Genomic DNA, 24324 nt, shown 5'->3' on the forward strand with positions numbered 1-24324 from the left:
CCGGGAAGATCCCACGTGCCATGGAGCAACTAAGCCCACGTGCCGCACAACTGCTGAGGCCCGCGAGCCTAGAGCCCGTGCTCTGCAACAGGAGAGGCCACCGCAGTGGGAGGCCCGCCACTGCAGCGAGGAGTGGCCCCCGCTCGCTGCAACCGGAGAAAAGCCTGCGCATAGCAACGAAGACCCAAAGCAGCCAAAAATAAATAAATAAAATAAAATAAAATAAAATAAAATAAATATATATATGGAATGGCTGTTTAAAAAAGCCCAAGGAAGAGTTTTATGATCTGAATGGAATATTTTCTAAGAGCAGCATGTATACTGTATTGCCAATTGACATTTTTGTGTAAAACACATGTATGTAAAATATTTCTGGAAGGAGTAATTTGGTTGCCTGTGGGTGAGAGGAAGAGGAGGGAGGGAGATTATCTATGTGTATATGTCCGTTGTATTTTTGAACCTCGAAATGTGAAAGTATATTATATTCAGAAAAAGAAGAATAAAAGTATAGCAGTACAAGGCAATTTCCTTACAGAAAAAATAGCCTCCCATACCATATTAAACCACATTGAAGTTATTGATCATGAGATAGAACACTCATATTTATAATTATAATTCTGAGGCATTAAAAAAAGGTTAATTTCTAGTACATATTTTCTGAAGTAGGAAACTGTCACGGAGCTACGTGACAGTTAAAATTTATAAAATAATAAAAATAATGTAATCACATTACTGAAAGTTTGGAGAATAAAGATTAGGAGGGAAAAAAAAATATCACCCATAATCTTACCACAGTAAAATAACCACTGATTGCTTTGGTATAATGTTTCCTTCCAGTATTTTTTCCCATCATCTATTATGAAAAATCATGGCAAAAGTTTTAATAAGATCAATTCCAACCATAATACTTCTCGGTCTTATTAAAACAGGCACTGTGGGCTAAGGGAGAAGGAATCAGGAAATCTTAACTTTAATTACAATTTGTTCTCAAAATCTCCAAATGACTCTGAACAAGTGGTTTTTCCCATCAGCGAGCTACTCTCCAGCTCTGCAAGGGCAATAGAGCTTTCCTTGAATGCCTCTCAAGATGAAGAGATAGGAAATGGCTTATGTAACATGGAAAACCCCTAGCTAAATGGAATGTGAATATTCAGGCTAGGATACAAAAATATTTTTCAAAAGCACAATTTAGTTAGAGTTCAGGCTAAGTTTGAGTTCCTTACCAGCCCTTTGTCATGCTTGATATTTTTGAATTGGGGGTGGTGGTGGTAGAGGGCAAGTTATCTTCAAAGAGAATTTCATTAGAAAATGGCTATAAAATTGGAGGATAGGGTTTAGCTGCTAGGTAATCCTGGGGCTCAATTCAATCCGCAGGATGTACACTGGAAAACAGATGAAATCCTGCTTTAAAAGTAATTAGGATTATTATTACTCTGGAGGGCAGACAAGGAAACGCTTAAGATGACAGATTTCATTCTGCTCTGCAAAACCATTTTTTCACTCTTTAAATGGATATTCAAGCCAGTCACGTACTCGCAATTAAGGAGAGCAGGCAGATCTAACAGAACGATGTCTGGTCTTGGAAACTGATAGGTCTGAATTGATCCTCCCAATTAGGAACATTAAGTTAAATCCTGGCATCTGAGCAAAGACAGACAGACACTGGACTAAATGGAATATAGTTACTTAATGCCAGTGAGAGATGATCCAGATAAAATTGACCAGCTCTGTTCTTGCTTTAAAATCTTCCCTGGTCCACTGAGATCCAGGGAGGGAACGGTGTGACAAAGGACATTTTCCTCATGGATGAAGTGAGGGTACCTAATATCCTTATTACTTACCTATCCTCTCAAAATCAAACCTTGTCACTTGAATGACCACCACCACAAAAATATCTGCTTTATAGAAAGACTACAAGCAGCAGTGATGGCTAGATTGATGGTTTGGGTGGCCTTCAGCCATCACTACAAACAGAGCTGAATCTCCTCCATTTCATGGCTTCATAAACCATTCCTGAGTTTTTCACTTTCCTCATTCAGTGCCACCTTTTCTGCTTTAGCTCCACTGATGGGCACATATTCTGTGGGCAGGTGCCACCAGCCTAAGCCCTCAACGATCACAGGGCTGGGGCTGCCTCACTCACTTGCCTTCTACACACCTCTCAGCTGTCAAAGCCCTGCTCCAAATAGATTAATCTAAACTGTTCAAACTCAGCTAGTGTTCTTTCCCTCTAAGTAAGTTTTTATCTAATACACACATGGCAAATATATTTATAGCCTATATTCAGAGTGTCAAGTACAAGATGCAGAGGAGGGAATGATAACTGTCTGGCTGAGGGGAAGGAAAAAATCAGGAAAGGAAATGAGGTTTAAGCTGGGTTTAGGATTTGAATGAGGGCAAGAGGAAGACAAGAGGTGTGAACTAGCCTGGCGGGACTGGGCAATGGGAAGGAGTGCGGTCTTCCTGAAGAGACTCATGGGGGTGGGGAGGGAGTGGGTAAAAGGGCTAGAAAGGCTAGGACTAGAGATCACAAACAGTCTTTTGTCGGGCTAAGAGATTGGGATTTATCTTATGTTCAGTCAGAGTAAAAGCTGGCATTAATTGAGCACTTACTACATTCCAGACACTGCACTAGGCGCTTTCTGTGAATTATTCATTTAAGCAAACAGCGACCTTGTGAAGTAGGTACTATCGCTGCTATTATCTCCATTCTAAATGTGAAGAAACAGAGACTAAGAGAGGGTATAACATTTACCCAGGGTGAGAATGGGACTTCTTGGGAATAATGTTGGGGCAAATGGGACTTTTCTGAAATCCTGTTGGGCAAGACCTGAAGGCAGGCAGCACGGTTGGGAGGCGACTGAATTCTTCCCCGTGAGTGATGCGGAGGGCTGGGATTGTGTGGTGGCGCTGCGTGTGCAGCGGGGTGCAGGGCCTCAGAGCTCCAAGTCAGCTGTGCATTTCTGCGAACGGATTAGGCAGGGCCGGTGTGGGAGAGGGAAGAGTCCAGGATGTCTCCCAGCACTGGCGGTGGGACTGGTGGAGCCACGTGCAGTGAGGGAGGGGTGGGAGACGGCTGGTGAGGGTGAGGAAGCCGGTTTGGGGCGTACTGAGTTTGAGGCACCCACAGGACCGGCTTCACTATACAGCTCTGCTTACCTACTACACACCAGAAACTGTGCTAAGGCAGGTCCCCAGCACCCAGGGAGCTCACCTTTCGTAAGAAGACAGATAAGCAGCCGGCTGGTATATAAATGTGAGGATCATGAAAATAATCACTTCGTTCCATTCTTTAAGTACTTACCACAGTCAGTCGAAGAGTGCTTTTCTTATATTATCTCAATTCACACAGCTCTTTTAGGTAAATACATGAAGTGTAGTAAGAACAAATGCTTATTCGCACACACTATGTGCACGAGGTACTTTGTTCGCATGCATGAACCCATCTAACCATCGGTAACCTTATGAGTTATTACTGTCCTCATTTTACAGATGAGGAGACTGAAACACAGAGGGACTAAACAACTTGCCCAAGTTAGACAGCCAGTAAATGACAAAGCTAAAATTTGAACCCAGGTAGTCTGGGTTTATTTTACAGATTATGAAATGGAGACTCACGGAAGTTCAAGTAATTTGCCCCAACCAATCCAGCACCTAATTAGAGGTGGAGGAAGGATTTGAACAAAGGCCTGGTGAACAACAAGCTCCTGCTGTTTACCCCTGTAATAAGTGCAGCGCTAGAAGCCCACGCATGCGTGATGGTGGCACAGGGAGAACCAGCAAAGCACAAATGGGGAAGGTGGGGAGCATCAGAGCTTTCACCAAGGAGGACATGCCTTTCTCAGCTCTGGAACAAACAGCAGGGATTCCCGAGATGGGTAAAACTATCTGGAGCACACATGGAAGGACGACCTCTAAACAAGAGAAAAGGCTCTTCTTCTTCTTCCCAACACAGGACTGGAAGCAGTAAGGATAGGTACAAATGTAGACAAATTGGTAGGTATTCGTATTCAAATCTCGTAGCTTCAATGGTCTCCTTGAAGTAGGAGGCAAGGTCATACGCTGAGAAGGACTGCGATGAGGCATCTCGAAGACAGTGAAGATGTGGATGATTATTGGGTGGAACAGGAGACAGAGCTGCCCAGGGATGTAGAAAAGGATCCAAGACAACTGGCCACTCACAATCGTCATGTTCATTTTAGACGTCAAAGATTACAGGTAGGTGACAGCTACAGGTTCCTTCCCTGCCTACCTTGCTCCCGAGTGATTTACAGTTACAATGAAAGGAAGTCTAAGACATCTATCAGCAAGGAGGTATAAAAACCATCATACAGCCTGTTTTTGTATGAAGCACCTTGCACGGAAGGTTCGTTCAAGGCAGATGTGATGATATTCTGGCAGAAGGGATCAGGAAAGCTACTAGTCCAATCAGATAACAGAATTCCCTATTGGGTGGCAGGACCCAAGACCGGACAAAAATGCTAAGCCTAGAGTACAACTCCAGTGGGGGTTAGATTCTTCGACTTGCCAAAGTCGATTACCTCGTTTCTGCAAGGGTGGAAATGCTGTGCAATGGAGCTAAGTGGTTCACGTGTCTTGAGGACTACTAGGTTGAAAACTACAGTTGAGATAAATGCTATCAGGCAGTTAAATCCACAGATCTCACTTTCAGTAGCAAAACCAGAGCTGGAGATAAATGTAGGAATCATCAGCATATGAGCCCTGGTAGTTAAAACCATGGAAGGGAGGGAAATAACGCAGTGGCTTCCCTGGTGGCGCAGTGGTTAAGAATCCGCCTGCCAGTGCAGGGGACATGGGTTCAATCCCTGGTCTGGGAAGATCCCACATGCCGCGGAGCAGCTAAGCCCGTGCGCCACAACTACTGAGCCTGTGCTCTAGAGCCCGCAAGCCACAACTACTGAGCCCACATGCCACAACTACTGAAACCCCTGCACCTACAGCCCATGCTCTGCAATAAGAGAAGCCACTGCAGTGAGAAGCCCACGCACCTGCAATGAAGAGTAGCCCCCGCTCGCCGCAACTAGAGGAAGCCACGCACAGCAATGAAGGCCCAATGCAGCCAAAAATAAATTAATTAAAAAAAAAAAAAGAAAGTATAGAGTGGGAAAAGAGAATGAAGTTGTAGCTTTTATGAGACTACTTAATCAGGTCTGCCTCAAATTCTTATCTCATTATCTTTAGAATCCACATGACAACATGTAAATACCCAAATCGCTATTATGAAGTGAACCCAGTTTCGGTACCTACCTTATATTTTGAAGTATCCCAGTTGTGGACTATGCGGGCCGGGATGAGAAAACTGTCGTCCACGTGGCAGCTGCTGCAGTAATACCACCCGCTGTAATTGCACACCTTGGCCTTCCCATTGGAAAGGCCTATGGATCGCTGGCATCCTGTTCAGAGCAAAAGAAACAGTCGGTGATTGTTGTGCTTCTAACACCACAGAACGAAGTTACACAATCCTCAAGTGAAACAAAAGTCCATGACAGGAAAGAAATTGAAGAGAATACGTGTACAGACACGTCCCCTCTTTCCTAGCCTGGCAGCTCCCACCCCTTCGCCTCCTCGGGGATTGCTGACATTGGTACTGTTTCTGGTCTCTTCTGATTCCACCACTTCTGTGTACAGCGGCCAGAGACCAGTCTCTCTACAACCAACCCCCTTTCATCTCCTCGCTTCCTCCTCAGAAACCCTACTTCACCAGGCAATTGGCTGGGGGCTTCTCATACAGGTTCTTACTTAACCCATGCAGCATCTCTAATGAGGAAGATATTATGAGCTCTGTTTTACAGACGAATAAACTAAGGTTTTAGCCAGGTTAAGCATTTTGTCTTGAGGTCACCCAGCCAGTAAGAGATGGCGTTTGGGTTTGGCTCTAAGCTTGTCTGATTCTAAAATGATCCTAAAACCTGATGTGTAGCCTTCCTTGGCTGACAAAAATCAACGAAAGGAATGCGTCCTTTGATTGGTCCCCATCTCTCCTTTTCAACTACCTACTCCTACTACCCTCCAATGGGCACAGAACCTCTTTGCTGCAGTTAGAGGACTCTCCTCACTGTTACCCAAATAAACAGTGTGCTTACTCTACCCTCCATATCTTGGCACAATTTATTTCTCCTTTCATGACGCCCTCTTCTCTGATCTCTACTTTGCCAAATCCTGCCCATCACTGATTGCCTGCAAGTGATTGCCAAGGCCCTTTTCATGTTCCAGGAAGTCCATGGTTCTGTCAGTACTGTCCTGGTACTGTCAGGGGACCTGGGAATAATCATGGCCCTGCCAAAAAGAAGCCATTATTTTCCCTTAGCTAGGAGGAACTACATTCTACTGACAACAGAAATTCTGTCATAATCAACCCCAACGACAACATTCAGAACAGATCATCAGGATTATACAAACAGCATCGTTTTTCTGACATTTCTCATCCACTGCTTTCATGTTAGAAATCCTCCCTCGTGGCCCATTTCATGGTTGGGTACCAAGACCCGTATTGATCAAAGAAATCTCGCATTAAGCCTATTTCGTAATATGGGTACAAAATAGATTACTCTTAATAATCATAGTAATAATAATATAACCAGTGTTGCAGCCCGCTTCCATTAGAAGGAGCTCAAACATGTTTATTTAACAAACTGCCAGCCTAAGAAGATACTTATTCCCATGAATTCATGAATGAAAGCATCATAAAATTCCTAGAGCTTTCATTTCCATCACAGATAAAATGGTATCAGTCATCCAGCAGTTTCACAGGGTACCCTCCAGAAAGAGAATTAGATCCTATTGTTTTTAGATACGAGAGGTATTGAAAGACGGACGGGGAGTAAATATATCGGGATTACGCTTCCAGAGTTTAACACCCTTTCTTCCTGGGATAGCTATTTCTTTACTGTTGAGTAGCAACAAAACCCTAACAAGCTCCTGTTTCTCAGATTGGCTGAGGATTGAGATATGTGTGAAGGATAAGGAAGAACCAAACCCACCTGCTGCTTCTGTGGGGCGTGGGAGGCGCTGTCATGATCTCTAGGCTATGTACACTGGAACGCCGCTGCGCCCACTGACCGCGCTGCTTATGCGGCATGTAGCGCGTGCGCCCCCTTAAACACTGCGCTTTCTGACGTGCTTGTACAACCCTGACCACACGACAAAATGCTCAGATATATTTTTTATCCTTAGCATTTACTGTAGCGCTTTACGTATGATAGACCAGCAATAAATGTTTATGTGAAAGAGACGATAAACTGAATATTATCTGGCACATAAACACCCTCATGCATATAAAGAGATTTTAACTTCCCAGAGCTATTCTGGAATTGATCCTCCTAACCTGGTCACCTGCCTCTTGAAAACAGCCTACTTTGGTGAATATCCCTGTGCAAATATGTTGCCCCTTCTAAGAATTACACATTAGACACGTTCATAGATGGACTGTGAAACAGAGTTGAGTAGAACTTGACACATTTTAGACACTGGACACTGTTTCCAAAATTTAGTGGACCGTGAAACTGACTTAACACTGAAGTGACAATGAAGAGAATTCAGTCTTCCCTAATGATTCAGAAAATGAGCGTGATCTTATAGAAATTCAGGATCATCATTATAGCTGAAACTCTCACCATAAAACACTGCAAAAATAAATTTATTTTAGGTTTTTGCTTGTTTGCATTTTGGATATAATAAACAGTAAGCATTTGCTGAATGTTTATATATGCTTTAGTAGGTCCTACTGGGTTTATTATTCTGTAACTTTTAATGACTTTATTATAATCTCCTAGATGCAGCATACACAGGCAATACTAAAATACACAAATGTGCATTTTTTTTAACATCTTCATTGGAGTATAATCACTTTACAATGTTGTGTTAGTTTCTGCTGTATAACAAAGTGAATCAGCTATACATATACATATATCCCCATATCCCCTCCCTCTTGTGTCTCCCTCCCCCCCTCCCTATCCCACCCCCAAAAATGTGCATTTTAAGAAAGCATATAGCCTACAAATGTGTACATCAACTGGGCACACAGGCCCAAAGCCTAACATGGTGAGGGTTCAACTAAATAAGCTAAACATCCTCACTACTTTGCACAGGTCTCCAGGCTCATAAAAGAGAGAAAGGCTGAGAGAACATGGCTGGGGTTCAGGCCCATTTTATTTTATTTTATTTTATTTTCACACTTAATTTTTTTTTATTCTGGTGCAGAACATTATCAATGTCTAACCTTCATTCTAGAGGGTAATTCAGAGAGGGGATGTCAGGAACCAACTATTCCCAAGGCCAACCCTGTCATGCAGTAACCTTTGGGCCATACCACCCCTGGAGCTTTAAATATACCTACCAAAAGGCTTCTGTGAGTGCACTTCTCACCACCACAATCAGAAAACACTAGAGATAGTACCCCAACAAGATGACGTCTATAGTTTAAAAAAAAACAAAACCAAAACAAGCTCCAGAGTGAGATTACAAACCAGTCACATGAATGGTAGCCGGCTGTCAGTTGGCCGACCCCTGCTAGGTCTTAAGGGAAATCTGTCATTGGGGCCACCTTGCCCTGGCAAGATGGGGTTAGGTCCTGGAAGGGGGCCGACTGGGTCAAAACGCGGTCTGAGTGGAGGGAACTGTCTGGGTGTCTCCCCAGGCTCAGGGATGAGTGAATTCATTGGATCCCCAACATAAGGAAGGGTTAGTCTTTCATCATATTCCCACCAATAATTCCTAGAGGAAGGAGAGAACTGGGAGGAAAAGGCCTGGGGTGCAAGGGGTTGGGGTAGAATGGAATGGGTAGGGTGACGATGGCAGGAACATCACATGCCGCCCTCTCTGAGCTTCTTTTCTTTGTGCCTCTTCTTGTACAGTTCTTTCCAATCTGTGTCTCGACCTCTGACAGTACCATCTTGAAAATCCCGCAGATATAAACACCTCCACAGAAGTTGGTCATTTGAAGCAATACAGAGGTCATGACAAACTGCGGACAAAGACAGGACAGAACGAACAACCAAAAGTCAGAAGATCCTCAGTTTCAGCTCCAATGGGAGGACTACCAACCCAAATACATCTGTTAGGTTCAGTGCTTGTCGGGTAAAAGCCAGAAGAGGATACACCAGCTGGTCCTTGAAGAGGCGAGAGAGCTTCTGAAGATCTTTGTATGTCTTGGCTACATTCTCCCCTGATTCCTCTTTGCAAATAAAAGATTCTGGCAGCAGCTGCAGTCTTTTCACACTTCTAATCTCAGTGTTGATTTTTAGTGTAGCATTTATGACGATGAAGTTTCCCAAAGGCACACAGGTGACAGCAGCAGAGCCACCCTCACAGAGAGGATGTGTGTACTGCAGCTTATACTATAGCCCCCCCCCCACCTCCAGTTCTCCAGCATGGACACAGCTTTGGCTTCAGTCCCCTGAGGTATGTAACCCGACTCCAACACGAGGAGATGTATGGATACTATCAGGGCATCACTGGGGTTAGAACAGTCAGCTGACTGATACAGGGTCTCTAATGAATGTGGCACTTGCCCTTCCACCGATTCGCTGCAGAGCATTGGTTCTGAGGGATAGAAACCTGTGCCCTCTACCATATCCACAACATCTGGAATCGACTCAGCTTCAAAATTTTGACTAGGCCCTGACCCACTGCCATCATTCCAGACATCAGATTGGGCTGCCTGTCCTTGGAATGAATCACGCAGTTGTTCATCCCGCACACTGGACTGACTGGAGCTGGCGGCCAAAGAGGGTTGGTCCTTATTCTGGAGCGAGGAATGCTCTGAATCTGTGCATGAAGGTAAGTTAGGTGCTACAAAGGCATCTTCAAGAATCAAACATATCAAGTCCCCAGAAACAAGCCCATATGAAGCCAAGGTCTCTTCATCTCCAGTGAGGGCATCCTTGTTGTTCAATATAATTGCAAACCGGCTATCAGAACCTGGAGGGGATGGGAGCCCCCGAGACGCCGCACCATGACCTCCAGGAGCCAGGAAGCCACAAGCTGCAGCCTCAGCGCCCACTTGCCGCCTGGCCTGCGCGTCACAGTCCAGGAGCACAGGCCCCATGACGCCCTGCTCGCCGCCCGGCCTCTTATGCCCATTTTAGTTGAGACAGAAGCAGCAGCACTAAACTCATACGTCTAGTCCTTGGTGTCTTTACCTTTATAACTTATTTAGGACCATGCTCTCCTACTCTTGATGCTGAAATCGGCCTACAAAACTGAATAAAAGGAAAACCTCATCCAAAACGGAGGCAGGAAGCCCTGAAAGGGGAGGTCTCAGGCACATTCCACTTGTGGCAGCTTCCTTTACATAGCCCAGCACGAAGAAGGAAGATTTTCTCCTTGCCCAGCAACACCCCAGCCAATGAGAAGCCACCACAACCCTGAATACTCACAGTCCTCCAATGAACTTTCCTTCAAAGCAGCTCCTTCCAACTTCCCCTTTCCTCTGTAATAAAACTGCTCCTCTCCTTTGTTCTCCAGACCTGCCTGTGGTTCACAGCAGTTTGCATGTCCCTAATTGCAATTCTTCTGCTATTCCCAAATAAACCTGATTTTGCTCACTAAACCTTTTTTTGTTTTAAAGCTTGATAGCTCCTAATGACCCAGAAGGTTTCAACCTATCCCAATTCTTAGGAGTGTTTTAGATACATGGTGTATAGAGAAGCACAAGCCTAGAGTCAGGAAGCTTGCTCTTTCCTAGGGAACATGGTGAGCCTGACCCATCAAACTCTCTAGTCCTGCTTTCCTCACCTCAAAAATAAAGGAGTTAGCCTAAATCAGTGGTTTGCCAAATTCAGTGAGCATCAGAATTTTCTGGAGATGTTTGTGAAACATGTAGTCCTCCCCCACCTCCAACCTGGGCCCAGAGATTTTGATTCTGTAAACCTGGGGCAGGGCCCAGGAACCTACATTTCTACCCATCCAACCACCACGAGGGACTGTGGTGGGTAAAAGCTGAGGATTGTTTCCTGATTTCTAGGTGACTCCAAAGGTCCCTCCAAGCTCTAAAATTCTCATTCTATTTAAGTAAAGTGCAGCAGGTGGGCAGACTGCTAAGTGAAAAGTTCATAATTGGTCACACAGTTTAATTTCTCGCCTTCCAAAATCAACACTTCAAGTTCTTAGTCAATTTTCAAAAATTTACTACGTAGAAACAACAGTTCATTTTACCAGCATTTTTTCCAGAGCATTCACTGTTCCCACTGAGAAGCATCTTATTTGACTTAGAAAGAATTAAAACTTTTAATCTCCAAATCCAATGTATTTGTCATTGAAAGAACATAGGATGGTCAGGAAAGATTAGAGGCCAGTCAATGGCCTGGTGTAGATTCATTTTCTAAAAAACAACACATGCCATTTATTTGAAGAAGGAGACACCCGTTCTTTCAATTAACTGCAAGATTTCTTTCTTTAATATCCTACTAGCAAATCATGGACTAAAACTGTCTGAAACAATTCCCCATAAAGATACACAACCTGGGATTTTACTTAATCATTGTGAGGTTTTCAACCAGAGGGGGAAAATGTGTTTTCTTAATAATGACCATTAGAAAAACACATTTTTTGGAGGAGGCCAAAGCTGGACTCTCACAAGCGACATTATGAGGAGAAAAATAGAGCTGCAAAGCAGAGACAAAAAATAATTAATTGAAATAACTAATTAGAACTTATTTACATATTATATTTTCATGTACTTTCAAACAGACTTTTCAACAATGTTTCTAAATTAAAAGGCATTTGTAGTAGGGAACACTCCACATGTAGGATCAAAGCAAAAACATACTTCTCGGTCTCTTTTTGAAACTTTTCAGAGAGTGTATTCAATTCATAGGAACAAAAAACTATCTCACAAGAGAACCCACTGGCCTTTTTTTTTTTTTTTTTATTGCTTCCCACCCCACTTCAAATCTTTAATGAACACATGCTCTGAAGAGCTTAGCTTCCCTTCTGATACACTTTGGGAAACAAATGTCACCATTTAACCAAAATCCTACTTGCTGCTTGTACAGTCCATTTCCCAAGGGGCCTTTCACTATAGACACCCAAAAGAATCTGTTGCTGGGGGTTGAAGCAGTTGGCATAATTCTCGACAAGGGTACAGTCTTTCTTCTAACAAGGGTACCTAGTTAGCTCAATTGGCCGCAATGAAATGTTACTGAAGCTGAGGTCTTGAGGAGAAGCCGACCACCTCTCTCTCCTTCCTGGCTCCCAACCGCAGCCCTCCTTCCCTCGGCCAGCAGGTGGAAAATTCATGGGCACAACAGAAAAGTAATGAGAGCTGTGTCTTTGTCCAGGTGATTCTCTCTCACTAGGGAAAGAATGCACCCAATGCTTTCTAAGTGTGGCCAGCCACGCTACCCCCGCCACCTCATTTGGTAAGGGAAATCCAGGACTTTGTATTTGGAAGGAAGAAATGATCTAAGAAGAGAACAGGGGCAAATAGAGGGAAGAGAAGGTGCCTTTATAAAAGAGAGGAAAGAAGAGAAAGAGAGTGAGAGGACGAATTTTCACTTGCTCTGTTAAAGTAGACAAAATAAAACTGGCAAGTTTCGATCCCTCTTCTGCTGTGCATGCCGGGTAAGGAGCAACGGCCATGGGAGGGGAAGGGGACGGCCCTGTCCCTGCCTCCCAGCTCCCACCCAGTGTTCTGGTGGCAGACAGTGAGCTGTGGGAAGCGCTGGGCAAATGTTGACTGAAGGCCTGGAGCCTGATCATGTGCCCCAGGGATCAAATGTTCCAAGATGAAGGAAAATGGAAATGGGGATTTCAATGACTTCTTGTTTTACAAGAATTAGGGGGGAAAGTCATAAAGAACTTAGCTTTCCTAGCTTACAGTCTATAACCATTGGCTCATTAAGTAAATGTTGAATAAGTACTTTTTAAAACAAGGTGTCACATTGGGTATACAGGAGAAAATTCTGTTTAATGAGCCTAAGATTAGCACAAAGCTGGGCACGGTGTTTAAACAAAGGATTGTTGGACACAGGGCAGAAGCGATTTTTGCAAGGTAGCTTTGGTATCCACTAAGGGAAGTTGAAGCAAAGCAAATCTGGGCCCTAGACTTGCATCCTCCTCTATAGGAGGGGAAGGAGCTGGCAAGTGAGACTGCTCACACGTGTGTTCACAAGTTAACACAGGTGGAACCGAGGCTACGTAATTCTACATAATTGTAACAGGAAGAGGGCAAGGGTGAGGGACACTGAGAAACACCTACTTAGAAATAAGTGATCCAAAACTTTCTCCTGTCTCAAGCATCCAAGTTACGTTACATCTTTGGGACAAGGTGGTGACCCATAAAGTAGGAGACATCTACTTAGTCATAAAATCAATTAAAGACATGAAGTATTTGACATTTTAATTATTTAATTTTTAATTTTTTTAAAAATTATTTTTGGCTGCGTTGGGTCTTCGTTGCTGTGCGGGGGGGGGCTTTCTCTAGTTGCGGTGAGCAGGGGCTACTCTTCATTGCAGTGCTTGGGCTTCTCATTGTGGTGGCTTTTCGTTGCGGAGCACGGGCTCTAGGCATGCGGGCTTCAGTAGTTGCGGCACGCGGGCTCAGTAGTTGTGGCTAGTGGGCTCTAAAGCACAGGCTCAGTAGTTGTGGCGCACGGGCTTAGTTGCTCTGTGGCACGTGGGATCTTCCCGGACCAGCGATGGAACCCGTGTCCCCTGCATTGGCAGGCGGATTCTTAACCACTGTGCCACCAGGGAAGTCCAAGACATTAAGTATTTGGATTGGAGAATCGGCACTTGAAAACAAATGCCTCTGAGTATGCGTTTTGTCTGTTATAAGGAAAATAGTATCCACAAGCATCTCAAATGGAACTAAAGGAAGAGAACAGGAAATCAAGAAAAATCAATTGTGTTCTACCTCTAATTGCTCATGTGACTAGTATGGCACACTGCTGGTAGTCCCTTTGGTATATGGCCTCAACTTTGGAGAGCAATACTTCAAAATTATTTTCCCCATAAGGTTTTAAGTCCTCTGGTAGGGAATTCTCTTCCCAGGGGATGAAAACTTCGTGTTTGGGAGGGAATACACACACTCAAATACAATCCTAAAACGTACTGACTGGTTGCTCCCAAAGCTATACTGAAATTCTTTTCTGTTCATCAGAAAAGAATTTTCTTCTGGTGGGCTTCATTTTACATTTGTCTATAAATGACTTTCATGGCAGTGAGAGATTGTAAAGAGAAATTGTCACTCATTGCTGATCAAAAGTTTGACTCAAAAAGTTGGGCTACATGGTCAGATGGCTGACACTTTAAAAAGTATACGTAACACTCGGAAGGAAACTGTTCCTACTGTGGCTGACACACATTTAGGATAATTTAACGTGGCACTTGTAGAATGGACTGTAGCTGTTGCTAGGACAGCTACGTCCTTAAGAACATAAGTAAATAACTCCTCTGAAGTTATGGATGTACCTAATTAAGGAATTTTCCTTTCATTACAGCAAGATGGCAAATGTTAGGCTTGTAAAGTATGAGCGCTGCACCTGGACACAGTGATTATTCAGTGGCCCATTATGTCTAGAGAGACAGAGGCAACTGAGACCAACAGACATCAATTGTCCAAGACAGAGGTCATCTACAGGTATAATCACGTGTTGCTTGACTATACTTGCAGGACTACGGCAACCAAAGAAAGATCTTTAAAAAAAACCTAATCTGAACACTAATTGGTTTAAAATTTGAAAGTATTCTACAAGCTGTTGAGGTTTTTTTTTCCCCCACAATGAATATTTAAATTGCTAAGTCAGTTTCGATTTGCATGTTGTTAACAGAGCTAGAGGTGCTCTGTTTAAGTAAGAAATGAAGAGAAAAATCATGTCAGGTAACCACTGCTGACTGAAAATACAGGCAGCACGCTGGTGGTCTCACGGATCTGTCTCGTTTTGACAATGTTTGGATGGAAGAGACGCAGGGACACCCGTTCTTCCTGTCTCTGACCACTCACCAACCTCCTATCTAGTCGCGACCCCTGGGACCCTCGCCATCCTCTGTCTCTGGGACCGGCCAACACCGTTTTTTGTGGTTAGCTCCTTACTGCCAACCAGATTCGTCAGAATTATTCCAGCGAGGTAGAGGCTGCTGTCAACTGACTGGTCAGCCATCTGTGGGCCTCCTGCACCCACCTCTCTTTGGGTGTCTAGTTCCACTGCGGCGCTGTGGCTCTGGAGGTGTGAGCCACTTCTGTGAATTGGCTCAGGAGAAGCACGAGGGCGCCGAGAGTCTCTTCAAGATGCAAAATTTGTGTGGCGGCTGCACCCTCCTCCAGAACATGCAGAAGCCCTCCCAAGAGGAGTGGAGTGAAACCCTGGAGAAGACCCTGAACTAGGCCCTGTGGGATCTGCGGGCCCTGGGTTCTGCTCACACAGACCTCCATCACTGTGACATCCGGAGAGCCACTTCCTAGATGAGGAGATGAAACTCATCAAGGAGATGCACTGCACGTGACCTCTGCAGGCAGGCGGGACTGGGTGAGCATCTCTTAGAAGGCTCACCCTCCAACAGGACTAGGAGCCTCCAGAGCCCAGTGGACTTTGAAGAACCCCTCTGCATGCCCCTGGTGTCAGAACTTCTGCCCCCTGCAGCCACTAGGCAGTTTTTTTAACCACCCTGGAGCCCTCTCCCGAGCTGTGGGCCGAATGGAAACAATAACGCTTCTGCAGCAAAAGAAAAAAAGAAAAAAAAAAATAGAAACTAAAGACTTTCTGCTCTTGCTAAACTCTACAATGTTTATTTGTTTAATTTCATGGAATGTTGTTATTAAGATTATAAATCGTATGAAATAAATGAATAAATACCAAGTAGACTCCAACTCAAGTTGAGAAGTGTCAAGATTTATTGGTCTTTCAGGTAAACAATGATTGAGAACCTAGAGTCAATATTTAGTCAAAATTTATCTTGAAAGGCAATAAATCTTGATTTTTGCTAAGGCAAGTAAGTAAATATGTGCACTGTTTGAGAGATTCTGACTGCTTTTCTATCTACTAAATAGCTACAGTGAGTTATAATGATCTGTGACACGGATTTTCATTTCCAAAGAAATGTTTTGAATTGCTGAGTTACTTTTTTCTTATGATAAGATGCTTCAATACCAGTATTTAGAGTAGTGTAAGATAAGTTTAATAAGAAATGTTATAAATTCCATATCTAATATATTTAAATCAGTCTAAATTTAGTATTTTTTTCATACTTGTTTTCCTCTTAGAGTTTCTCATTAACTCCTATGCCTGTCTGTTCTTTTCCTAAGGACTTTCAAGAAAATGGTAAGAAATTTAAAATGGAAATAATACATAAATAGGCAAATGGATAAACACATACTAACATAGTGCTTACTATATGCCAGGTTCTTTTATAAGCACTTTACATACATACACACACACACACACACACACACACACACACACATTCATGTAATTCTCTTATCATTCTGTGAGGTAGGTATTATCCCCACTTTACAGATGAAGAAACTGAGACCGAGGGTGATACAGTAATTCTGTCCATGGTTGTACATCTAGTGAAAAAGGTAGGACCTAGATGAAACACCCAATATGGCACTTTATGAGGAACAACGATGAACTATATAGGTGAATTTCCACATAGCTATCTCCATACAGAAGATATCACATAAATTGTCTCCTTGTGGATGACAATAGGACAAGCACAGAAAATATGAATCAATCATACAAAAGAACACAATTTAGTTCATCAATGCATTCAGCCTTGGACCTCACAAGCATTAGCATCTCCTCTGAATATGAAGGGTGAAGGGGGGCAAGAATACAAATCTGTAAGGTGGCAAGTAGAAGACAGTAAGAGATGAGCAAAGGAGGAAGCAATCACTCTAATTGTAGAGATCGAGGAAGGCTGTGTAGACATAGGGGCAATTGAGCTGGGTCTTGAAGAAAAAAAGATTTTGGAAAAGGAAGGCTCAAGTCAGAAAAATGGAAGCTCATTGGAAAACACTGACTATTCTAGTTGTCTGAAGCTCACTGTAACTAGAGGGGTGTCGGGAAAAGAGCTTGGAATGGTAAACTGAACATAAGACTCCCGAATGCTCAGGGCAGAAGTCCTTACTAATCAATACGGGATGAGTATTAACGAGTAAGATACAGGAACAGCTAGACTTGTTAGAAGCAGAACAGCAATCTGTGCTTTGGAAAGATTAATTGGCAAGAAAACACTGGGAGGGGAGAGAACCAGTCGATAACTTACTGCCCTGGCCTGAGCTTGGGTAGGCAGTGGGCTTGGGAGCAGGTAGGGGGATAAAGAAGGCGATACTGGGAGATAAAGTGCAAATGATTTGGTAGGCGATTCATGGGGAGAGCATGGCAAGGGGACTGTCAAAGAGGCCCATGACATTTTGAGCCTGTGACCGTTATATGAGAAATCTATCAGTCAGAAGGGGCGGGTGGTTTAAATGAGAAAATGCTGTTTGAAGCATTAAATTAAAAAAAAATAGTTCAAAAAATTTGAACTAGCAGATCAATTGATGCCTAAAACTCAGCCAGTTGAGAATAATTCCCCTTTATTGTACAAATCAATTTGAATTCAATCTTCTGTTACTTGTGACTGAAAGCATCTGATATAGTTATACTGAATGTTGGTTGGTGAGGGTTCTATTACTATAACCTAGTACTTTTACTTAAACCTACCCATTAAGAGGCTGAGGTCTCAATACAAACCATTAGGTGGTACGAAATAATCAACATGCATTTCAGTAGAAGACACTACTTTATAAAGAAGTGAGGAAGAGGAGACATAGTTGGTTGCCCTTGTTTCTTGATAGCACAGTGGTTCTCAACCAGGGGAGATGTTTGTCCCAACAGGGGACATTTGTAATTTGGGACATTTCTGGTTGCCACAAAAGGATGAGTGGGGGTAGCTACTGGCATCTAATAGATGGAGGCCAGGGATGTTGCTAAACATCCCTCAATGCGCAGGACAGCCTCCCACAACAAAGGATTATCTGGCCCCAAATGTCAATAGTGCCACGGTTGAGAAACCCTGCAACAGCACAAAGACAAGAGGGCAAGATAAAAGGTCCGTGTACTGACCCTACTTAGTCACTTTTCTCTGCAAGCAATGGATATACCATCTATTATGAGGAGGAAAAGACCTTTCACCAGCTCTGCTTTCTTATCTAAAGAAAATGATTCATGCTGCTAGGTTAGTTTAGACAAAAGAGGTGCCTCCAAAGAGAGGCCTTGTCCACACTGCACCACCATCTACTAGATTACCTGCGAGTAACATCTGCTCCAAGCCTGGGGCTCTTCTCTTCATAAATTAATCCTTCTGGTGAAACACTTGCTACCAATAACCCTTACTTGAAGAACAATGGCAGAAACAGAAGGGGCCAAACTAAGCTGATTATTTTAGACATGCAGGCTGCCGGTGATGGAATAATGCTCCTCTGTCACAGCTTACACACCACCCCCTTCATTTCTATCTTAAACATGGAAGTACCAGGACTCCCCATCTGGCACCCTTGCAATCCTAGACAGAAAAGGGAGGTCAACTGCACCACCCTCAACATTAACAAAGCGAATGTTGGGCTGAGCAACTTGGAACTTACATGTTGAAAGCTTTGGGGGAAGACGTCTTCTTAAGTAAACTGTCTTACTGGAATGTTCCTCTGAACCATATTAGAGCCTGAGGCAAAAAGAAAAATCCATCATACTGATCTTACCTCTATTAAAGATTTTTTATTTGTTCATCATGGATTTTTTTGGTATTAATTTTGATTTTTAAATAATATTACATTAAAATAATTTATCTTGGTTACTGAGGGTTTGGTTTAGTTTTTGTGGTTTTTTTTGGCATTCCCTTAAATTCTGTGCCCCAAACGAGTGCCTCACTCCCCTCACCCTAATCTCAGCTCTGCTCTGAACCCTTTTTCCTCACATAGGATCCATCGTGTGTCCCAATTATGTTCTTTCTACAGTGATTTCCCTTGGTATTTAACATTATATTAAACCACCACTAACTCTTTTCGTGATTCCCCAGGTGCATCTCTATTATGATTGCTTTGAAAGGTCAATAACCTCTTACTGGCTTGGAAGTTCAGATTATCTTTTTGATTTACTTGAAAAGCACCTGCCTTTCCTTTCTGTTCTGGAACTTAAGTTTCCTTCCAGTGTGTATACAGAAGGCTTCACGTACATCAGCCTCATCTGGCCTGTAGCTTCTGTCACACACACTATCCCACCAGGGTCCCCTCTGACTTCTCTTCCACGTTACTCTCCATTCTCAACGCTTGTTTGTCTCTCCTTATTTTGTGAGAGTCTCATCTCTTTGAACTTTACAGGATTTTTAAAACACAACCTTTCCTCTTCTTTGTTGAAACCTCCGAAGAATCCCTGACAGAATCTCTTAGAGTAATTTCTACTTGAGCTATTTTAGTAATGACAACAATTTGATAAAATTAAAGTCATGAGAGTGAATCCGAATAGCACTAGGAACAGCCTCAAAGTAAAAAAAAATCACTTTCATCAGCTTCCTTTTAAGTCCGTGCTGAATTCTGGCATTTTCGCCCCACACCAAATCCTTTAAGTTCTAGAAGATTTAGGCACTGCCTTGGTCTACTTTCTTTACCTACTCTTCCCCTTATGCCTACTTTGGCCTGCTTTCCAAGCTTTCCTGTCTCTCTAAAAACACAGGTTTGCAACCGCCACCAAGGCTGATCTTTTAACCATACGTTTCATACTTGAAGAAGACAGGCTGCTTGTGTCAGGATATTTAGAGCTGGTAGGCAAGACACAAAGAAACACCTACAACTCAGAAGCAACCACAGACAGTACATAAATGAATGAGTGCGGGTGTGTGCCTATAAAACTTTTATCTATGGACACTGGGAAAAAAAAAAAAAAAAAAGCACACGACACCTTCAAGTAGGAAACGTCTGTTCCCTGGTCTTCATGTTGCCATCTGAGCGGAACTTCCTAGAGTAATATTCCCAGCTTCTTTCCCCATTGCTTTTCCAGCGCTCCTCACAGATAAAAAAAATGAGGTATCTGACTGGGGAGTTTAGAAGAAGGACCTTGGCATGTCAGCTGGCCTTCAGGGAGCAGTTTTTCTGTCTGCTATGGCAAGAGGACATGGCCTTAGGGACTCCAGTTGTGACCACATGAGTAAGTCTATCTAATTTAAGGGTCCATTACATAACATGACATGTGATCTATGAGCGATGCCTGCGATATCTTGATCTCCATCCTCCTGACCCCTAGAAGCAGAATGAAGAAGCATGATTTATTAACCCTGTAAAGCCTCTATACGGACGACGGCTCAGACAGGCAGGATCCAATGATGGGAGTGGGAAGGAAAGAGGGAGGTAATCAGGAAACCAGAGCATGCCTGTTGGTGGTTGAAGATCATTAAGAAGAGGGTCATACAGGACAGCTGGGCTCAGGGAGTAGCCAGGAAACTTTGGGTGCAACTGACATCTTGTAACATTTGAATTGTACATAGTCAAGACAGTTTAATCATCCCTCAAGTTACAGTGTCAAAGATGCTGACATGCAAGGCTGTGAAAAGGCTATAGCTTGAGGCTGTATGATAAATCAGGAGCAGGGCTGTAAACAGAAGACTAGGCTCTTGTGCTCCTAATTTATTACTTATCCGACCGAGTCTGGATGCTTCCCAGCCACCAAATCATGTGTCTATTATTTTGTCTGGTCTCTAAAAACTCTGGGGGTTGAGAAGAACATCTTTCTTGGTAAAGGAAGAAAGAGACCAAGGCTTTCAAACTAAGTCCATCCTCTGTGTCAGAGGTATGGGCCTGGTGATTTAAGGGGGAAAGTGATTTTTAGCAAAGCTTTTGGTTCAGCCCCACATGATTTATTTACATTACTGAAAAAAATACGGACAAGACACAACCGTTGGTATACTAGTACAGACCTGGTTAGAATGATGATGACTATAGTTGATAATACTGTACTGTATACTTGAAAGTTGCTAAAAGAGTAGATGTTAAAAGTTCTCACCACCCTGGGGCTTCCCTGGTGGTTGAGAGTCCGCCTGCCGGTGCAGGGGACACGGGTTCGAGCCCTGGTCTGGGAAGATCCCACGTGCCGCGGGGCAACTGGGCCCGTGAGCCACAACTGCTGAGCCTGCGCGTCTGGAGCCTGAGCTCCGCAACAAGAGAGGTCGCGACAGTGAGAGGCCCGCGCATCGCGATGAAGAGTGGCCCCCACTCGCTGCAACTAGAGAAAGCCCTCGCACAGAAACGAAGACCCAACACAGCCAAAAATAAAATAAATAAATAAATAAATAAATAATTTAAAAAAAAAAAAAAAGTTCTCACCACCCCAAAAGAAAAAGAAAAAAGTAACTGTGAGGTGACCTTTTTGTGGCAATTATTTCACAATATACACATATATCAGATCAGCGCATTGTACACCTTAACATTACACAATGTTACTTGTGAATTATGTCTCAATAAAGCTGGATTTAAAAAAGAATGTGATTTTTCACTCTTTGGAAACTGATACAAGCCTACATGTCTTTGGTTTTGGAACCCTAGCTCCCATGTCTAGAAGTTGTATATAGCATAGACTAGATTTTCAGTTAAAGGTAATACATAAAATTAATTTTGTTGATCATTTTTATTTATAGCCATTAAAAAAGGAAACACTCTACTTTAAACCAAGATATGAGACTGGTACCTGGGTTAGAGAGCAGGAATCACAAAGTCACTGGACGTGTCCATCACCCCACCACCCTGAGCTGGGGCTCTGGGAGGGCTGTAGCCAGGCTGGGTAGCCCAAGGTCGGCCAGTTTCTTACCTGCTTCTGAAGCTGATCAGTTCTAGAGAAATCCAGGAAGATACCACCAGAAATCTCCCCTCCCCTGGCAGATGCAGTCAGTGCTGGAAGGCACCCACCAGTAGCTCACCAGAAATGAGGGAACAGGGTCAGTAGGCCATACCTTCCTCACCCTCTGAGGGGCAACCACAGTATCACATCCTCTTTTCACCCAAGTTCTACTTTTGTTGTGGAAATGCCCCACTCAATATCCTGAGCTGTTGTATCATAAAAAATTATCTGGTCTTTCTTCCTAGTTCCTGGTAGGGAGCTTCTAAAACCCTTGGAATTTCCTCAGTGACACAGGTATCTTTATTATTCATGAGCCCCTTGGATCACAGTTGAGTTAATGCTAATGAAGTAAGTCCTGGTGGACCACGAAATAGCTTCAGGATGGGGGGTGGTCACCAGAATGATCAACCACAGGATTAGAGACTTGGGACTATGAGCCTCCCTGACCTCTGAGGAAGGGAATGGGAGCTAGAGACGGAGTTCAATTCCAAAGTCAATGATTCAATCCATCGTGCCTATATAATGAAACCCCAATAAAAACTCTGGACACTGAAGCTCTGTGGAACATCCTGGTTGATGAACACATTGGTGTGCTGAGGGGTAGATGCACCCTGATTCCACGGGGAGAGGGCACGGAAGTTCTGTGTTTGGAGCCCTCCCAGACCTTGCCCTACGAGTCTCTTCATTTGGCTGTTCCTTATTTGTATCCTTTCTAACAAAGCTGTAATAATACAGTCATTCCTTAGTATCCATGGGGTGTTGGTTCCAGGATCCCCCTGTGGATAACAAAATCCACAGATGTTCAAGTCCCTTATATAAAAGGGTGTAGTATTTGCATATAACCTACACGCTGCCTCCCATATACTTTAAATCATCTCTAGATTACTTACAATCTCTAATACAATGTAAATGCTATGCAAATAGTTGCTGATGCCCAGCAAATTCAAGGTTTGCTCTCTGGAACTTTTCTGGAGGTATTAGATCAGCATGATAGCAGAGGGAACCAAAAAGGTCCTAAGTTAGTCTGCGGGGTTGGTTGGAGAGGGTGTTCTTGAGAAAGGAATATTTAAGTAGTGACCTGAAGAATGCGTTGGGGGGCAGTGGTGAGGGTGGCAATATTCCAGGGAGAGGCAACTGCACATGGAGAGGCTCTGAGGCAGGTGAGAAGGAAGTGCTACATTTGAGGAACAGAGTGAAGTCAGTGTGGCTGGAACTCAGTGTGGGAGAGAGTGACAAGAGGGCAAGAGTTGAAGGTTAGGAGGTGGGCAGGGGCCAAATCATGGGGGGGGGTCATTGTAAAAATGCTGGTCTTCATGTCAAAAGAAGCGGGAAGCCACTGAAAAATGGTAAAGAAAGGTCTACCAGGGTCGATCTGAATTTTAATAAGATCATACTCACTGTAGTTAAGACAAGATTTAGAAAAGGTTAGAATGGAAGCAGGAAGCCTGGTTAGGAGGCCACTGTAGTCATCTATGTGAACGATGACCAGGCTGGGAGCAAAGAAGGTGAGGGAGGTAAAAGCTATTTTCAAAATTCAAATACTAAATATGCTTATCAAGTATAAAATAAAAACATATCATTAGGATGTCTTAAAAAAAGAAGCCAAAATGTGGGTCAAGGACTTGAGCTAATCACTTCCTTCATTTGTATTCACCACTGGGTAGAACCCTAAGAGAACATCATTGTAGTTTCCAGAATATAATGAGGATATGGAACCCTAGAGCTTATCAGCAGGTTGACACTAAATGGTTAAAATGTTGAATATATGTAGAAGAAACAGCTAAAGGAAATGAGCTTATATAACCTAGAGAAAACTGAAATATGACTTGATCCATTCACTAAGAACATTCTATGGGCTAGGCTGGTGGTTTCTCAAACTCTGTATGTGTGCAAATCAACTGGAAAGTTTCTGAAATCTCTAGGCCTGATCCTAGAGATACTGACTTCAACAGGTCTAGGGAAGCGTTCAACCAAGGCTCCCCACATCAAACTCATGATTCACCACGCACATGGTGCTCCAACCACAGTCTGAGAGGTGCTGGGGTCCTGCCCTCAAAAAAGTGAGACACAAGTCATAGGCCCATGGGTCCAAGACGGAGGAGGTGGTTGGAGTCAAGCAGGAGGAATGCTCAAATTTACCTGGGGAATTAGAGTGGGGTTTGGGAAGAGTGGTCAAGGAAGGCTTGGAAATAAGTCTTTAAGGGTATAAAGGATTTTTCACACCTACAAGTCTTCAACAAAGTACAATACAAAACTGTACCCAAACACTGGCTGTCACCCCTGATCTCAGGGCACAATGCTTTGCAGGCCTGCTCCACTTTTTTCATCTGAAACATGTAAAGGAGTTTCATGGGTTTTTTTTTTGTTTTTTTTTTTTGCGGTACGCGGGCCTCCCTCTGCTGCGGCCTCTCCCGTTGCGGAGCACAGACTCCGGACGCGCAGGCTCAGCGGCCATGGCTCACGGGCCCAGCCGCTCCGCGGCACGTGGGATCCTCCC

At 43.5% G+C, this 24324-nt stretch overlaps 1 protein-coding gene and 1 pseudogene across 12 annotated transcripts in view; both read right to left on the reverse strand.

Moving 5' to 3' along the window:
• The window catches only part of PLEKHM3 (pleckstrin homology domain containing M3), a 199452-nt gene that overhangs the window by 116083 nt on the left and 59045 nt on the right, over window positions 1-24324 (reverse strand). For all 12 annotated transcript variants that reach the window (XM_007110648.4, XM_028481372.2, XM_055089768.1 and 9 more), the window contains exon 4: window positions 5269-5414. In XM_007110648.4, coding sequence (XP_007110710.2) covers window positions 5269-5414 — 146 coding nt within the window. The remainder of the gene's footprint in view (window positions 1-5268; window positions 5415-24324) is intronic.
• On the reverse strand, window positions 8197-10066 carry LOC129392840 (F-box only protein 7-like; annotated as a pseudogene).

Source organism: Physeter macrocephalus, chromosome 2 (assembly GCF_002837175.3).
Source record: "Physeter macrocephalus isolate SW-GA chromosome 2, ASM283717v5, whole genome shotgun sequence".
Taxonomy (NCBI): Eukaryota; Metazoa; Chordata; class Mammalia; order Artiodactyla; family Physeteridae; genus Physeter; species Physeter macrocephalus.